At 32.1% G+C, this 14,235-nt stretch overlaps 1 protein-coding gene and 3 long non-coding RNA genes across 4 annotated transcripts; 1 reads left to right on the top strand and 3 right to left on the bottom strand.

The window, feature by feature from the left end:
* Window positions 1–3,096: 3,096 nt before the first annotated feature.
* LOC107364618 (uncharacterized) lies at window positions 3,097–4,430 on the bottom strand. The gene is made up of 2 exons (XM_015932046.2): window positions 4,033–4,430; window positions 3,097–3,740 (listed from the first exon to the last, which is right to left on the bottom strand). Exons 1-2 carry the CDS (start codon window positions 4,297–4,299, stop codon window positions 3,432–3,434), a joined length of 576 nt encoding a protein of 191 aa, XP_015787532.1. The 5' UTR covers window positions 4,300–4,430; the 3' UTR covers window positions 3,097–3,431.
* Window positions 4,431–6,274: 1,844 nt separating this feature from the next.
* Window positions 6,275–7,245, bottom strand: LOC107364647 (uncharacterized). Its single transcript, XR_001569205.3, has 2 exons — window positions 7,104–7,245; window positions 6,275–6,956 (listed from the first exon to the last, which is right to left on the bottom strand). It is a non-coding gene; the product is annotated as an uncharacterized LOC107364647 (long non-coding RNA).
* A 152-nt stretch (window positions 7,246–7,397) lies between these two features.
* On the top strand, window positions 7,398–10,872 carry LOC107364646 (uncharacterized). Its single transcript, XR_001569204.3, has 6 exons — window positions 7,398–7,713; window positions 7,968–8,035; window positions 8,119–8,481; window positions 8,572–8,946; window positions 9,487–10,208; window positions 10,381–10,872. It is a non-coding gene; the product is annotated as an uncharacterized LOC107364646 (long non-coding RNA).
* A 767-nt stretch (window positions 10,873–11,639) lies between these two features.
* On the bottom strand, window positions 11,640–12,702 carry LOC107364527 (uncharacterized). The gene is made up of 2 exons (XR_001569185.3): window positions 12,477–12,702; window positions 11,640–12,230 (listed from the first exon to the last, which is right to left on the bottom strand). It is a non-coding gene; the product is annotated as an uncharacterized LOC107364527 (long non-coding RNA).
* Window positions 12,703–14,235: the final 1,533 nt, after the last annotated feature.

Genomic DNA, 14,235 nt, shown 5'->3' with positions numbered 1-14,235 from the left:
TTGAAATTTCAAAGCATTCAAGAAGCTACAACAAAAATTATAGCATTGTATAATTTATGTGTCAGATGCAAAATCTGATTTATAAAGTTAAATGGTTACTCAAACACAAATGATCATAAATGAATTGCAGCAAATTTCATTCGGTATTAAGTTATATCATGTTGTAGCCCATATTGTAACCTGATGATTTGTTGAAGAATGGTGATTCTAGTCGATACCTTTCTCGAACTATCGAGGGTCAAAGTTTTACGTCCAATAGCTAAAATCACGATATCTGTTGCGAAATTGAAAAAAATATTGGATTCATGGGGTGTGTATACAATTTTTATGGGCAAATAATAAGTTTCAGATCTCTAAGTTCTTTGGTCACAGAATGTGGTCGGTTTAACTCAAAATCGAATTTATCCGTTTTACAGAAGACAGAAAATTTCATTCCTCAAGATAAGACAATTTTCTGGTTGATTATCAAAAATTACCTAGGCAAAAGAAGTTTCATGAAAAAATCTGCTTCCATAGCTGAATAAAAGACGATCAAAGTTTCAACTTCGAACTCGATTTTCTCAAAAACGGTCCATTGGATGAATTATTTAATAGCACCAATGGACACAGTTTTTATGTCCCTATAAATCCACCAGGTCTCAACTTATAGCTCAAATGTTCGAGCCTTTGGCAGTACTTTTTGAATTTCAGTTGTAAGTTGAACCAGAAAATTGGTTTATTTACCAAGAAATGGTTTAATATGAGCTTGTTTTGTTTAATAAGTTGTTTTTTGTACATTTACAAGCCAAATATCGTGATCCCAAGGCACTGATGGAAAGTTATTAAATTGAATAAGGTTATTGATTGGCAACGAATTAAATTGGCGAAAGAATTCTGACTGTAATTGCCACTATTATCGAAATATCGATGGTCAAAGTTTTTAGTCCAATGACCAAAATCACGATATCTGTTGCGAAATTGAAAAAAGTATTGGATTCATGGGGTGTGTATACAATTTTTATGGGCAAATAATAAGTTTCAAATCTCTTAGTCTTATCGTCACAGAATGTGGTCGGTTTAACTCAAAATCGAACTTGATCTGTTTTAAAGAAATACAAAATGAGATTTATCAAAATAAGACCATTTTCGGGTTGTTTATTAAAAGATACATCAGTAAAATGAGTTTCATGGCTAAATCTGGTTCCATAACTGGACAAAAAGCGATCGAAGTTTCAACTTCGAATGCAATTTTCTCGAAAACTGTGGATGAGAGAAATCTTTAAATCGCACAAATGGATTCAGTTTTCTTGACCCTACAAACCAATAGAGTCTAAATTTTAAAGAAATTGGTTTTCACGCGTTTATTCCTACTTGTGTCGATTTGTGTATAAATGTTTTCTCAGTAACAACTAGATTGATGGTCTCATAATTAGCAATGAAAAATCGACTGAACTAACTAGGTAATGACAGTTTCTTTTCAGAGTAGCTGTCTAAGGGTTTTTTACATGAATATGAGTCTTTGTGGTGCAGGACAATCAAAATAGTTTATTTGAAATTCGCTTTCAGGATGTATCTTGACACTGTAAAGGTAACGTCTGTTGAAGCAGTTTCTGGACGTTACTCTAAAAAATTAATTAGTTGTAAAGGATTGAATGTTAATGAAAATGAATTGTCAGAATGAAAGCAATTTAAAGCGTTCAAAGATTGAACTGAATATGTTTTTGTTTATCCATTGTCATTATAACTATAAAATTAATCAAATCGTTGAAACAAATTAAATCAAAATAAATTTCAATGTCCATCAGCGACACGATTGTACAAACAATCGTCTTCCATGACCATTGGACAAGAAGAAACAGATTAGTTTAATATTATAAATTAAAATAATTAGTAACGGAAGCTCATTTAAATTTTAATCGTCAAAATGATTAACACTTAGGGTCAGTAGACGGATAATTAAACATTATATCTAATTTGTAAGTTGACCATCTTTTAAATGCATTTTCTCGTTCTTCCTTTCACCAAATTGCGAGCACAATATAATTGGTTTTAATGTTACTAATGTCAATGATTATAATTTAACTAAAAGGTTTATGCTTATGATGGTTATGATGATTTAAATTTTTTGATAAAACGTTCAAATTGACCTGAAAAAAACACGTAAAAATGCTTTAGTTTCTTGTTTTTTAGTGATTCCAGTTTCCTTTCTGTACTCTTATTGTAACCTCTGAAAAGCAAAGACAATTGATATATTATAATATCAAGTAATTTAGATCAACTTGGAATGATTAACTTGACCGTTTAACTACCCAAATGATATCAACTGGTCAGGTCAACAATGATCAACTGATCACAGTACAGACGATACAACAGTTGACCAAAGCTGCTTAATTGTAACTCTAAACTCTATTAATATTTGAGAAACCTCTAAATTTAGTTGCTTGTCGAAATAATTTTATCAATATTTCTCAGACAATCAAGTCTTATAGCAAGTCTTATAGCGCTAGCTTGTTGAGCTATCTTAATGAATAGACATTGTTTATTGTTGAAGCTGAATATTTGTTATCCTGAACAATTAAAGGTTACCAACTTGTTAATCAACAAATATTTTGATGTTATAAATTGTAATCAAGATTTTACTTAATACTAAGATAAGACTAAGCGTGAATATGAAACTGGTTGCGAGTTGAATTTTTATCCTTTTTCATCTTCTGTTAACCTCTGTGTTGATAAATGCTTTCATTGACATTGAGGTACTTGAAAGTGCAATTAAGTCTATTGTGCTTTCAAAATCGTCATCATTATTAAATTATCTCCTTCTGCCAAAATGACCAGTCAACTGGTTTTTACCAAATTCCCACGGAAATTTTGATCTAATCAGATAGATTGTTAAAGCCTGGATAACAAGTTTTCAAAGTGGTAAATAATAGTCCAACTGATATTCCCATTTAGGCAACGTGTAGCAATTAGCAATTAGCTATCCTTTTGTTCCTAGATTCACACAATAAGGTTATCTCAATCCAACATGGAAGGGTAATCATTATTAAATGTGATTCAAGATACAAGAAAATCCATCTAATAACTAGCCACAATTGTTTGAACAAATGATTAGAGCAATTTGTCATTCAAAGATTTTTTATTGTAATCCTTTGTGTCACATATAAAAAATTAACAATGGTACAATTATAAAACATAATTTGTTACAATATCACTTGCTCGTAGGAAAGTTAATAGTACAAATTGATTATCCAACAGAGTTTGGATTATCAAAATATCGATAATTTGGTGACACTATTTTCACTTTCTTCATCTCAGAATGTTTCTTTCGTCTATCCATTTGAATTTTTGTTAATTTATTTCTTTTTTTTGTAATTTTATTCAATCATTTCATCTGGCAAAAAATAAAAGCTTATTGTAATGGCATCAATTGACAATCAAGTTAAATATTGAATTTAAGATTGATAGTTGCGGGTGGCTGTTGCTTCCTTTTGAGCTCCAAGGTATACATTTGCTGGGGGTGGTTCAAGAGCATATTGGACACCGGCAGGAGCAGGGTTGTCTAATCCAGGTTCGTTGGATCGGATTGTGGCTCTGAAACCATTTTCATCGGCAACATAGTCAACAAATCTGTAGACACCATAAGCATCTCGGTAACCATAAGATCCAGTTACTCGGCCACTTCCATCACCAGTTTCTTGGTGGTAACGTTGATTTCCATATTCATCAGTGACATCGTAGTTGAAGTTGTGTGGTTGAGGTGCCTTTAACCAGGAGAAACAGAAAATTATCAGAACAATAGAACTTGAAAAGGTAAATAATGACAATCATAACTAAAACACTGATTAAACACTGTTAGGAACCAATATGGATTTGTTATTGCCAATAAATTATCCAAAAGGCGTCTTAGCCAGTAAACAAATCAGAAGCGCTTAAAAAATAAAAGCGCTCAATTTGATTTAAAGAAGGATTGATTATAAATTTGTTTTTTTTTCGTTTATGATTGTCATTTTAATCATTTCCCAAGATTATATTGAATTAATTGTAAATACTTACATAATTTTCCTCAGGTCCAGCTACATAAGCACCAGTGTTTGAGGCAACAGGTTGAGCATATCGGACTGGAGTAGCAGCAGCATATCGTCTGGGTGCTGGAGCATTGGCATAGCTCAAGGTAGGTGCAGCAGCGGCGGCATAAGCTACGTTTCCTGGTCGATATTGACTTCGAGCTCGAGTTCGTGCATATACTTGCTGTCCAACAACAGACTGGGAAAGGGCAAGAAGAGTAACTGTAATGACGATAGTAGATTGAAGAGACAACATGTTTACAATAAATTCAGTTGGCTATCTAGGAATACAATTAAATCACTGGTGAACAATAAAAAATTAGTCCGTGTGTGTATTGAAACAGATCACTGATGACCGATCACTGACTTGGTTTGGAGTAAAAGTGAAAACTGATTTCAATTTGACCATTTCATCTCAACTTATATATTTTAGATTTGACCAAAAACGATAGCCAGAACGACAAAGACTTTTCATCTCACTCTTTCTCCCTCATCTTCAACCATCATCCTAATCATCATGTAAAATCATCTTCACCTCACTTTCATGTAGAAAGGGGTTCAGTACGAGAAGCGAACCAGAAGATCAAAGACGGAAAGGATGGACTTGACTGGTACAATCTTCAAGGGTAAGGAGGAGACCAGTGAAGATGATCATACAGTTAACAGTAACCACAACCGCCTCCTCATCCACCTTCTTGTACGAGTTTTTTCATCAACATTATCCTTTCACTTTCTTCAAGGTAACAATAATTTTAAATTAATGTACTCTTGTTTATACTCATCAACATGATTATGATGATGGAGATGATCATCATCATCATCATCCTCATAATCGACTTCTTGTTGTTCATTATATCGTGAAACTTACGAACCATTAATTATCTAGTTTTGAAATTGAATTGAAATTCACTTTTTTTGTTGTTGTTTGTTTATGATTTTTCATATACACTTCATAAGTCAGATAAATTATGCTCCAGGATAAGAAATGTTCATTTATTGATGTTGATTATGATGAAGGTAAATCTAATTGATATGGTTCACTATGGTTAATTGATATTGAAAATTATTTTACCTGTAAAATGATTGTTAACATTGAAAATGACTATCAGCTGGACAAAGCAAAATTTTTGGTATAAAAGATTGAAATGAAAAGTTAACCCTAATTTCATTTTGCCTACTTTATTGGTTTGTCTTGATTAAGATAATCAAATTTGACTTGATTTCCATTTGATTAATGGATTGTAAATTGATTGTGAAGACACTAATTGTAAATTGTCCACTTAAATTGTTGGGATTTCCTTCAGTGTGTGTAGATGACTAAATAATTGTTGCTTTCCTGAGATGTTTGCCTTTTTGCATGTGTGGTAGAGTGTTTCTACACTAAACATGATTGTTATCATGAAGATTATTAATTGTAATGAGAATCGTTATAACATATCTATGTTACTATTATAATGAAACAATGTAGATGTAAATCATGTGATAAAACATGTTATCAACTGTTGGTCAAGAAGGTAAAACAAAAACAAAATGCTGTATTAACCAAGGACTTTAGATGATACAGTCAACAATCAGGTTGACTTTGATCAATCATAATTTCACCTTTTTCTTGTATCACCATCTATCACAATTAAATGTAATCTTAATTTCTGTTTTCCTAAATTCCTAATTGTCTAACATTCAAATATCAAATCAAAGACAAATATTTGATTTAGTCGCTTGTTTGGTCTCTTAAGTGACACTTGGGTTGACCTGAGAAGACTTTCATTTTGAGCCCTTTTTACCGATCTTAAGGTAAAGGTTAATCATTTACTGATTATTTATTCAATTTATATGATAACTACAATTTGTTGCAATAAAATGTTTAGATTAACCTCCCAATTGTATTAATATATTCATTGAAAGACTGTCATCTGTAAATGGGATTGAACGTGAATCAATTTTGATTCCATTAATGGATCTCACGAATTTGGATAATTATCGAACTTGATTGGCAAATTAAAATGTTAATCAATGTTTTCAAACCTTAAGGCAATTCTAACTGCCACTGAAAAATAATTAACTTACATTTTTGTTTTAATTTTTACGCATTTGTGTTTAATGGCCAATATTGAACTTACTATCTGATTCTCATTATAACTCAACGACTCTGGTTGTGCATTACCATTATGCTTTTAGTCAAAAGGGAGAAGCTTAATGGTCCTCTTAATTACTAATTAATTGGTCAACAATGCATTTTTAAATATTATTATTCAAAAGTCAAGGTTTGCTGTATTGTCTTAGTGTTACGATGATGATCCGTTTACAATACAACAAGCGTTTACAATAGTGTAATGAATTCCCAGAATTAGATGTTTTCAATTAAACAATAAATCTTATCGGTGGGTCCACAATTCAGGATTTGTTTAATAACCACCATTAAAGAAGCATTGAATTGCCTTAATTTGCATGAAATGATTGTTTTCAATGGGTAAACTGGTTGTAAAACATAAATGGCTGCGATGAAGTATTACTTTGTCTCTCACGTTGAAATATTCATGTTTTGTTGATCGTATAACACCCGGTATTTCCATTGGATAAACATTGTTTCCAATTAGGTTGGAATGATCAAATTCAAGTTAATGGTTGGTTGCTATTATTGACGGCCAACAGCAATTGATATATTGGATTGCATGTACCGAGTGTTGATATCCAAGTAACAAACATGGTGATGTTGTTTTCAAAATCCTGTCCTGTTAATACTGATTTGGTACCAGATTTTGTCATCAGCTTGTTTAGTCCACGCGTCTCTTGACATTAAAATTGATTGATTTCTGCTCGTCATAACATTGAAATTTATACTATTTGTTTGACTTTTGCTGTTGACAAGTTAATGGTCACTTGATGGTGAAAAGCAGGGTTACGAGTTGAAATCTGTAAACAATTGAAATAGACAAAAGGTTAAAAAGTAAAAGTGGTTTACTGGATAAGTCAAAATGATCATTCACTCTTAACGTTGACCCAATCATTTGATAATATGTTTTTTTAAAGTAAAACTGGTTGACAAACAAAACAACTTACCATTTGGATTGCAATCCTCATTGATTGTAAAGAAAATAGCTTTTGTTATTTCTTTCAAGACACTTTTTAATTTCTCCTGATGACTCCTTTGTTTCCTTAGTTCAACTCTTTTTCCACCGTTTGTTAATTTATTTCCTTAACCAAGTCATGAATAATTTGAACTAGATGATTTGATCGTCAACGCCTAACCTATTCTGTATTTATCGGCCTGTCAACAACAATTGAAATCAAGATTTAACCGATCAACACAAATATGTTAACAATCGTACCCAATAAAAATGTTGGGTTAAGTAACAAATGTTAAACATGAACCTCTTCTTCCTACTTGACATTATGATTCAACTTGTCAGACGATGGACTCCATTTTTATTTTTTTGTCTCTTTTTTAACCACTTTTATTTCATCCCTTGCAACATATTTATGCGTTTTTGTTGATTTATTTGTTTCAAGTGCTTTCTGGTACCTTTCAAGTGTATATTTGGCTAATATGTATTAACATTCAACTCAATGATATTGAATATCAACTTATGCTTTTGAAATACCACTTTAACGGTAATATCATTTTACAATTGATGTCTTACTGGCCTTGAACGAGTTAAGCAAGTAAAAGGTAAAATATTCCTGTTAATTAATTAATTTCTTTTCTGATAACCCGATATATGCTGTCTGATTGCCCACTGTGATTAATTTAATCGCCATTTCCTGAATTTAATGTGTTCAAGTTTGTGTGTTATTTTTCATCTTTTCTTTTTGTTTCCAATGTACTCATCAAATCTCTTTGGCTCTTTTTTTGCTTTCCATTCGTGTGTCTCAATGCGGTCGTATGGTCGTTTTTTGTTTTTATTTTTGATTAACATTTCTCAGATTATCCGAGGTAAAGTGCTTCAGGCTTCGAATTACTAATTTACTAATCAAAGAGGATGTTTTTGACGGTAAGGATAGCAGCGGTAAAAATCTTTTGAGTGATGTAATTTAATTCCTAATCTTATACTTTTCTATTTTTATGTACCCGAAGGGATGGTAAAACAGCTTGGTGGTTTAATAGCGTGACTGGTTTTCAAAGTTTTCTTCCTTCTCTGACGCTTCTTCTTTTTTTCATATGAATATTATTACCTTGAAATTCATATCAAAGAGGCGATCGCGAATACGAAGCCACAGGAAACCACGTCGATGGAGGCAAATGTCAACAAAGACCTCCGCGCTAATTATCTAGTTGATTAGCTTGGCCATCTTTATGGCTAGTGTCCTTAAATATCATTTCATATTTTCAATCATATTAATTTGACATTTAAGTCCTTAAGATTCGAGTACCCCTTGTTTATTTTGAAGCTACAATATTCCACACGAATCATCAGTCTTTCAGAAATCAAAAATCAAAGTAAGAGTAGCCATATTTTAACCTGTTTTTTTCATTATATTGTTGAAAGACTGTCGTTTTAATATAAATCTAAACTCTATTGTTTTACAGGTAAAGGCTAAAGAAGATTCAATTTATAAATAGATGTTCATTTGTCAATAAAACAAAAAGTGGTCAACTTTGGAAAATTTATGCATGTCCAGGTAGCTTTGGAAACAGTTAGCTGACCATCACCTTCAGTAAATCAGATAATGTTCTCATTAACCCTGCATAATTGTAAAAGGACTAAAGCGCTCAATATTTCGAGATTGTTTACCAGTTTCATTGTGTGGTTAACTTTTCATCAAACCTTTTAATGATGTCGATGGTGATGATAATAGCAATAATGGATAAAAGAGAAGACGTTCGTTTGAACAAAAGAACTTTCCGGCCATCTAGATTATGAGACTTTTGATTGATACTAATGACCAGTTAATGATAATCAAAGTAAATATCATGATAATATAGAATCAAACAAAAGGAGTGAACTTTATGTAGATTAAGATTCTTTTCATCTGTAACTTTCACCATCCAACACTTTGTTTTCATTGTGATTTGCTGAATCTACCTCTCTTTATCCATTATTTTCCCCCTGCCACAGTAAGATCAGTTGGTGTTGTACCGTTGTCTGTTTTAGTGTTTATGTTCACGTTATAATCGTGAAGATAGCATTACAATCAATAACATTATGTGTTTGATCAAAATTAAAGAGATGGTAATGAGGATGATGAGCCTCTCACGATTTTACCACCATTCAGAATGATATTATCCTTGAGTATGAAAAGGGACACAAATGACCAAACCCAAGATGTTCTTTTACTGTTTATTACTCTTTTGGCCATACCAATCGAATGAGATGAACCTAACTAATCAAATATGCCTTACCTGAAAACTTGCCCTACAATTATCATATCATTTTGTTACATTTTGTTCGTACCAATTGAAAATGGCTATAAATCAACTTTTCTTTTCTCTTTCTACTTACAGATATCATCGCATAAATATTTAACAAAAAGGATCTTCTGAACACCTTAATTGTGAAAAACTGACTCCATTACTTTGAACTCTGGCCTTGAGATGGTTATTATATACTAAACACTGATGAAAGTGATTGAAACAAGAACGTAAACGAAATGTTATGGACATCATAAATTTACTGATCTGAATGTGATATTAATACACCTAAAATTGTTAGATTTGACAGTTGAAACGGCAAGAGGTTATGGATAACATTGTTCAATCGAAATGATACTTTAACCAAGTGATATTGCCTGTTGTTTGTCTAATCACCAAATCTGATTTGCTTTCAATCTCGTCAATTGAAAGCTTCTATCTAAAGATTTAATGAATCCTTTCACTAGCTCTGAATATTGAACCAGTACAATGAAAGGCGCAATTACAATAATTTTGTTTTTTGTAACCCTTTTCTCTACAATCTTATCATATCGAGAACAATTTCAAGCTAAATAAGCGGAAATCGTGGCCAGTTTTAGATATCCATCGACTTGAACATTACCATGCGTGGAAACAAATTATTTGGATAGTCCTTGAATCTCAGCAAGATTTTTTGATAATCACAAGAAGATGGAAAAACAAAGGAACATAAATTAAGTGTAACTCACATGTATTTTCATCAAAAATCTATGTTGTTTGTTTTTATGCATTTACAATGTGTAAAACAATATGAGAAACCATGAATTTTCATCAAGGTAGTTGAATAATTCCATATCATTCTAAATAATTATTCCTTTTCTTTTGGATAGACACTTTTCTTTGCTTAGTTGATTCTCATTCGACACCTTATGGTGATGAGACACTTTTAATCCAAAAATTAGTTTGATTCTAACCACTAATCAGTTTTTACTTTCATTTTTGTTTCAGATAATTACAATTGTAAAGTTAAATTCACACACTTGGATCTAAAGGACAATCACAAAGCATTGTTATAAAATGATCAACCATTTGGATTGGATGTTTAAATAGATTCCTGATTTAACCATCTTCTTGTCCTTCAAAATTTGCTAACCTTGTAAACTGGAATCTCATCATTAATTGGCATTAAGAGCACCAATCTGTCCATTAATTATTCATCACAATAATTAAAATATCTAAAGCTGCATTTAGAAGGAACTAAAGCTCAAGAATGTGAATTCAATGCGGATTAATCTAGACATGAAAAACGACTTTTTATGTATAAGTTACAATTCAAAAATCCTGAAAATGTCTTTTTTGTCAATGTTTCATTTAATGGTTAAGCTGGTTTAATTTTGAAATCAATGCAAACAGAAGGACGAACGTTTTTTCCTGAAATTACATGCTCTATCAGAGATTAGAAATGATTTAATTGTAATTACATGTATATTGTTTAGCCAAGAACCTCTTTGCATATTATTTAGTTTGAATTAGTTAATGTTAGTACGCCAATCAATCATAAAAGTACAATTCGTTCTGTTTACAAAAAGGTCTTGTCTGAAGACAAAATGATCAAATTATGTATAAAAATCAAACAATATTAAATTGTGCGTTAATATTTCTTTTATGCTAATTTTATCATTTTAAGGTAATTTTTGAGCCAATTTTTTAAATTTGATTAAAAACAAGGTAACATTTGTTCACCAAAATGTTTGTTTAAAATTATGCTCCAGGATAAGTTCAATTTATTGACGATGATCATGATGAAGGTGCATCTAAAGGTAAAGTTCCTTATGGTTGTGATAAAGGTAAAGGATTGAGTTGATTTTAGTTGCTAAGACGATCCAAGAAGAAGAAAAATGAAAATTTTTAATTATTAATATGAAACAGATAATCTATCGGGATAATCAACTTCCCAAGAAAAATCAGATTTACCTGTAAAATATGATCGATTAGTCTATTTATCTTCGAACTTTTGAAGGTAAACAATTGAGAAGTTAATCAAATCTAATCAGCAGACCACGATTTTCGTGGTTATAGATTAAGTAATAATATTTTACTTTCTGGTTCATCATTTAGTTCTCGAAATATTGCTCATTCATGTTAGTCAAGTAATTGATATCATCACGCTTGTTGACCTTTGTTTTATAGCAGAAATGTGTTTGTTTGAAATGTGAAATTGATGAAAAAATCAATAATTTCTAATGAATAACATGTTATACAATCAATCATCAATAATTGTATCTTTATTGTAACAAAGTAAGTAGATAAGAGATTGGACAAGGTGACTAGAAAATTCAGGAGGTAATTTTTTTCACAACTTTGATTAATATCGTTACTTAATATTGACTAGCACGGTGTTATCTTGCATAGTAACTTATTAGACAAGTAATGGAAATGGTAGCGAGATCATGAATCGATAGGGTTGTTCAAGAAGGCAAGAAAATGTAGAAAGGTGGAATTAACAGGAAAATTCAAAGTGATGATTGTGGGTTAATCTTTCATGGATATCTTTTATCGTTTGGTCGAAAAAATATCAAATTCAATTTCCATTTCCAATCACTTGCAAATATTTAGCTCGATTAATTTTCCGAGGATTAAGTTTCCTCAGAGATGATTCCATTTATAAATCCAATGCACTATTGATCACTTAATCAATCATGGTGATTTCGTCTTATTCTTTGTTCATTTTTAGTTAGGTTTTAACAGTAATCAACAACCGATCCAAGCAATACGAATATTAAAGGCAGCCCGTGAGATATTAATCTTTGAGATCATTCAATTCAATTGTACCAGTGGCTTCAAATTCAGAAACTAACCTGTAATGAGGAAAGAGAGAATACAGATTAGTTTTACTATTAAAAGAAGACTTTTAACATGAAAATCAATCAAAAAAGATTTGAATACTATGGAGCTCAGCACATGTAAAATATCAGGCAATGAGCTGCCAGTGACAATTAGCACGTGAGGTTGACCAAGAAACGTTTTCGCGGCTAGATTGCACATACATAGAACTAGGAATGAATGGTTATGGAATGGTCAATGAAAAAGATAATTCAACTTACAGAAGCAATTCTCGATTTGGTGGCAAAACGATATTAGGATATTCCTGTCTAAGAATCGCGATGGCTCCTTGAAGATTTTTTTTCGCCTTATAATAAGCGGTAACAAAATAGATTCGTTGATGAAGGGTCATATTTAAAAAAGCCTCGGACGGCGTTAGGTTAGGAAGGGCATACATGATGAGGACAATAATAAGACACAAGTGTAAAGTGATAGATCAAGGGTCAAAGTGTTTGTCATTAATTAACTGAAAAGGCACACATTTTTAAAGACATAACAATCATCATCACCATGCCACCCCAATTTAAATCGGACCAATTGACAATCAGATTGATTTTTTTCATAAACACCGCTTCTCCAGTAGAAAGCATCCCCCTGACAGATGACATCAATAAAATTAATTTCTTCCTCTTTTTCCTCTTTCTCTCTCTTAATCTTTCTCTTGTCTTCTTTTTGTTGTTGTTGTATTACAATAAAAATGGTGTAAAAGACTCCTTTAAAAAAAAAGAGTCATCAAATCGGGTAAAATATCCGCTTCTACCCGATTAGTACTTTAAATATTGCGCTTACTGTAGACCAATTAAAATTATTTTTTCACCTTCTCTAAGCTGCCATCTACTGTAATTAAGGAAAAATCTTTTTTAATTGCATCGGAAAGGCTGCTTAATTTTTTGCTCCGTGATTTACTAATTTTTGACTGAAATTAAATTAATTTTTCTTTCTTTTTCTTCTATTTTATTATTCCCCACCCTGAGCTCCGCAGATTGACGTAAGCCAGTACCAAATAGACCCAGGAATAGCGAAATAGGAAACATAGACATTCCAAAAGTTTTTGTTCACCAATACCGAACCAGGACAGAGACTGAAGCTCAACAACAAGATGACCACCAACTCTTTAACATGTTTGGTAAGTAAAAATCTCTTAGGAGAAAACAAAAAACACCTAAAATTGATTCCCAAAAAGTAAATGTACTCCAGATTAAAATCTGACAAAAACTGACTTAATTTTCTGAATTGATTAACAAAAACAAATGTACTGCTAAACCGAACGTACTCATCTCTGGATTTCCTGATACAACAAATCTCCTGCCGTCCATAGAACAATTTAAGTGTGCCGGATAACACCAAATATAATGCCATATGTGAATTCGTTAAAACAAATGGAAACATCACGGAAGCAAACTCTGCTTCGGTCCTTATGAGGACCAGAGATGTCCCCTTCGAGGAGTTACTCAGAAAAATGCTCAACGACGAAAAATGGTTATTAGAAAACAACTCAGAAGACATTGGCCTATGCTCTAGGTTTTTAGATGAACTAAGAATCATAAAAAGCGACTCAACCATCCTCATCGAACCGAACTTTAGATCATTCGAGGGTCTGTCTAACAATCAAATTCGTAGGTTAACCTGTCAAAGGTTCACCGAGGTAAAAGCTCCCAACACATGGTACTCTGTCGACGACATCCAGATATGGCCGGTGATTGTTGCCAGAACAGAACGTTTCAACAACAAAAATGACACACTCGAGAAAAAAAGAAAGAGAAACCCCATCATCACTAACAAGATGAAAGAAACGATAGAAAATCTGCTGAAGAATGTACCCACCGACGTTGGTAACATCATTGACTTGGAGCAAGGCTTCGATAGTCTAAAAATCAAGTGTGATTCTATTGCCAGCCGAACTCGATTGGTAAAATTTCTTCGAGACGAATTAAAAGACTGGACCTTTAAAATCCCAGACCTCAGAAACCCAATCATCAG

Source organism: Tetranychus urticae, chromosome 1, assembly GCF_039701765.1.
Source record: "Tetranychus urticae isolate SD_2017Ah chromosome 1, NJAU_TeUrti_SD_1.0, whole genome shotgun sequence".
Classification (NCBI taxonomy): Eukaryota; Metazoa; Arthropoda; class Arachnida; order Trombidiformes; family Tetranychidae; genus Tetranychus; species Tetranychus urticae.
The sequence above is the reverse complement of the archived record's forward strand: the minus strand, read 5'-3'. Positions and strand labels throughout refer to the sequence as shown.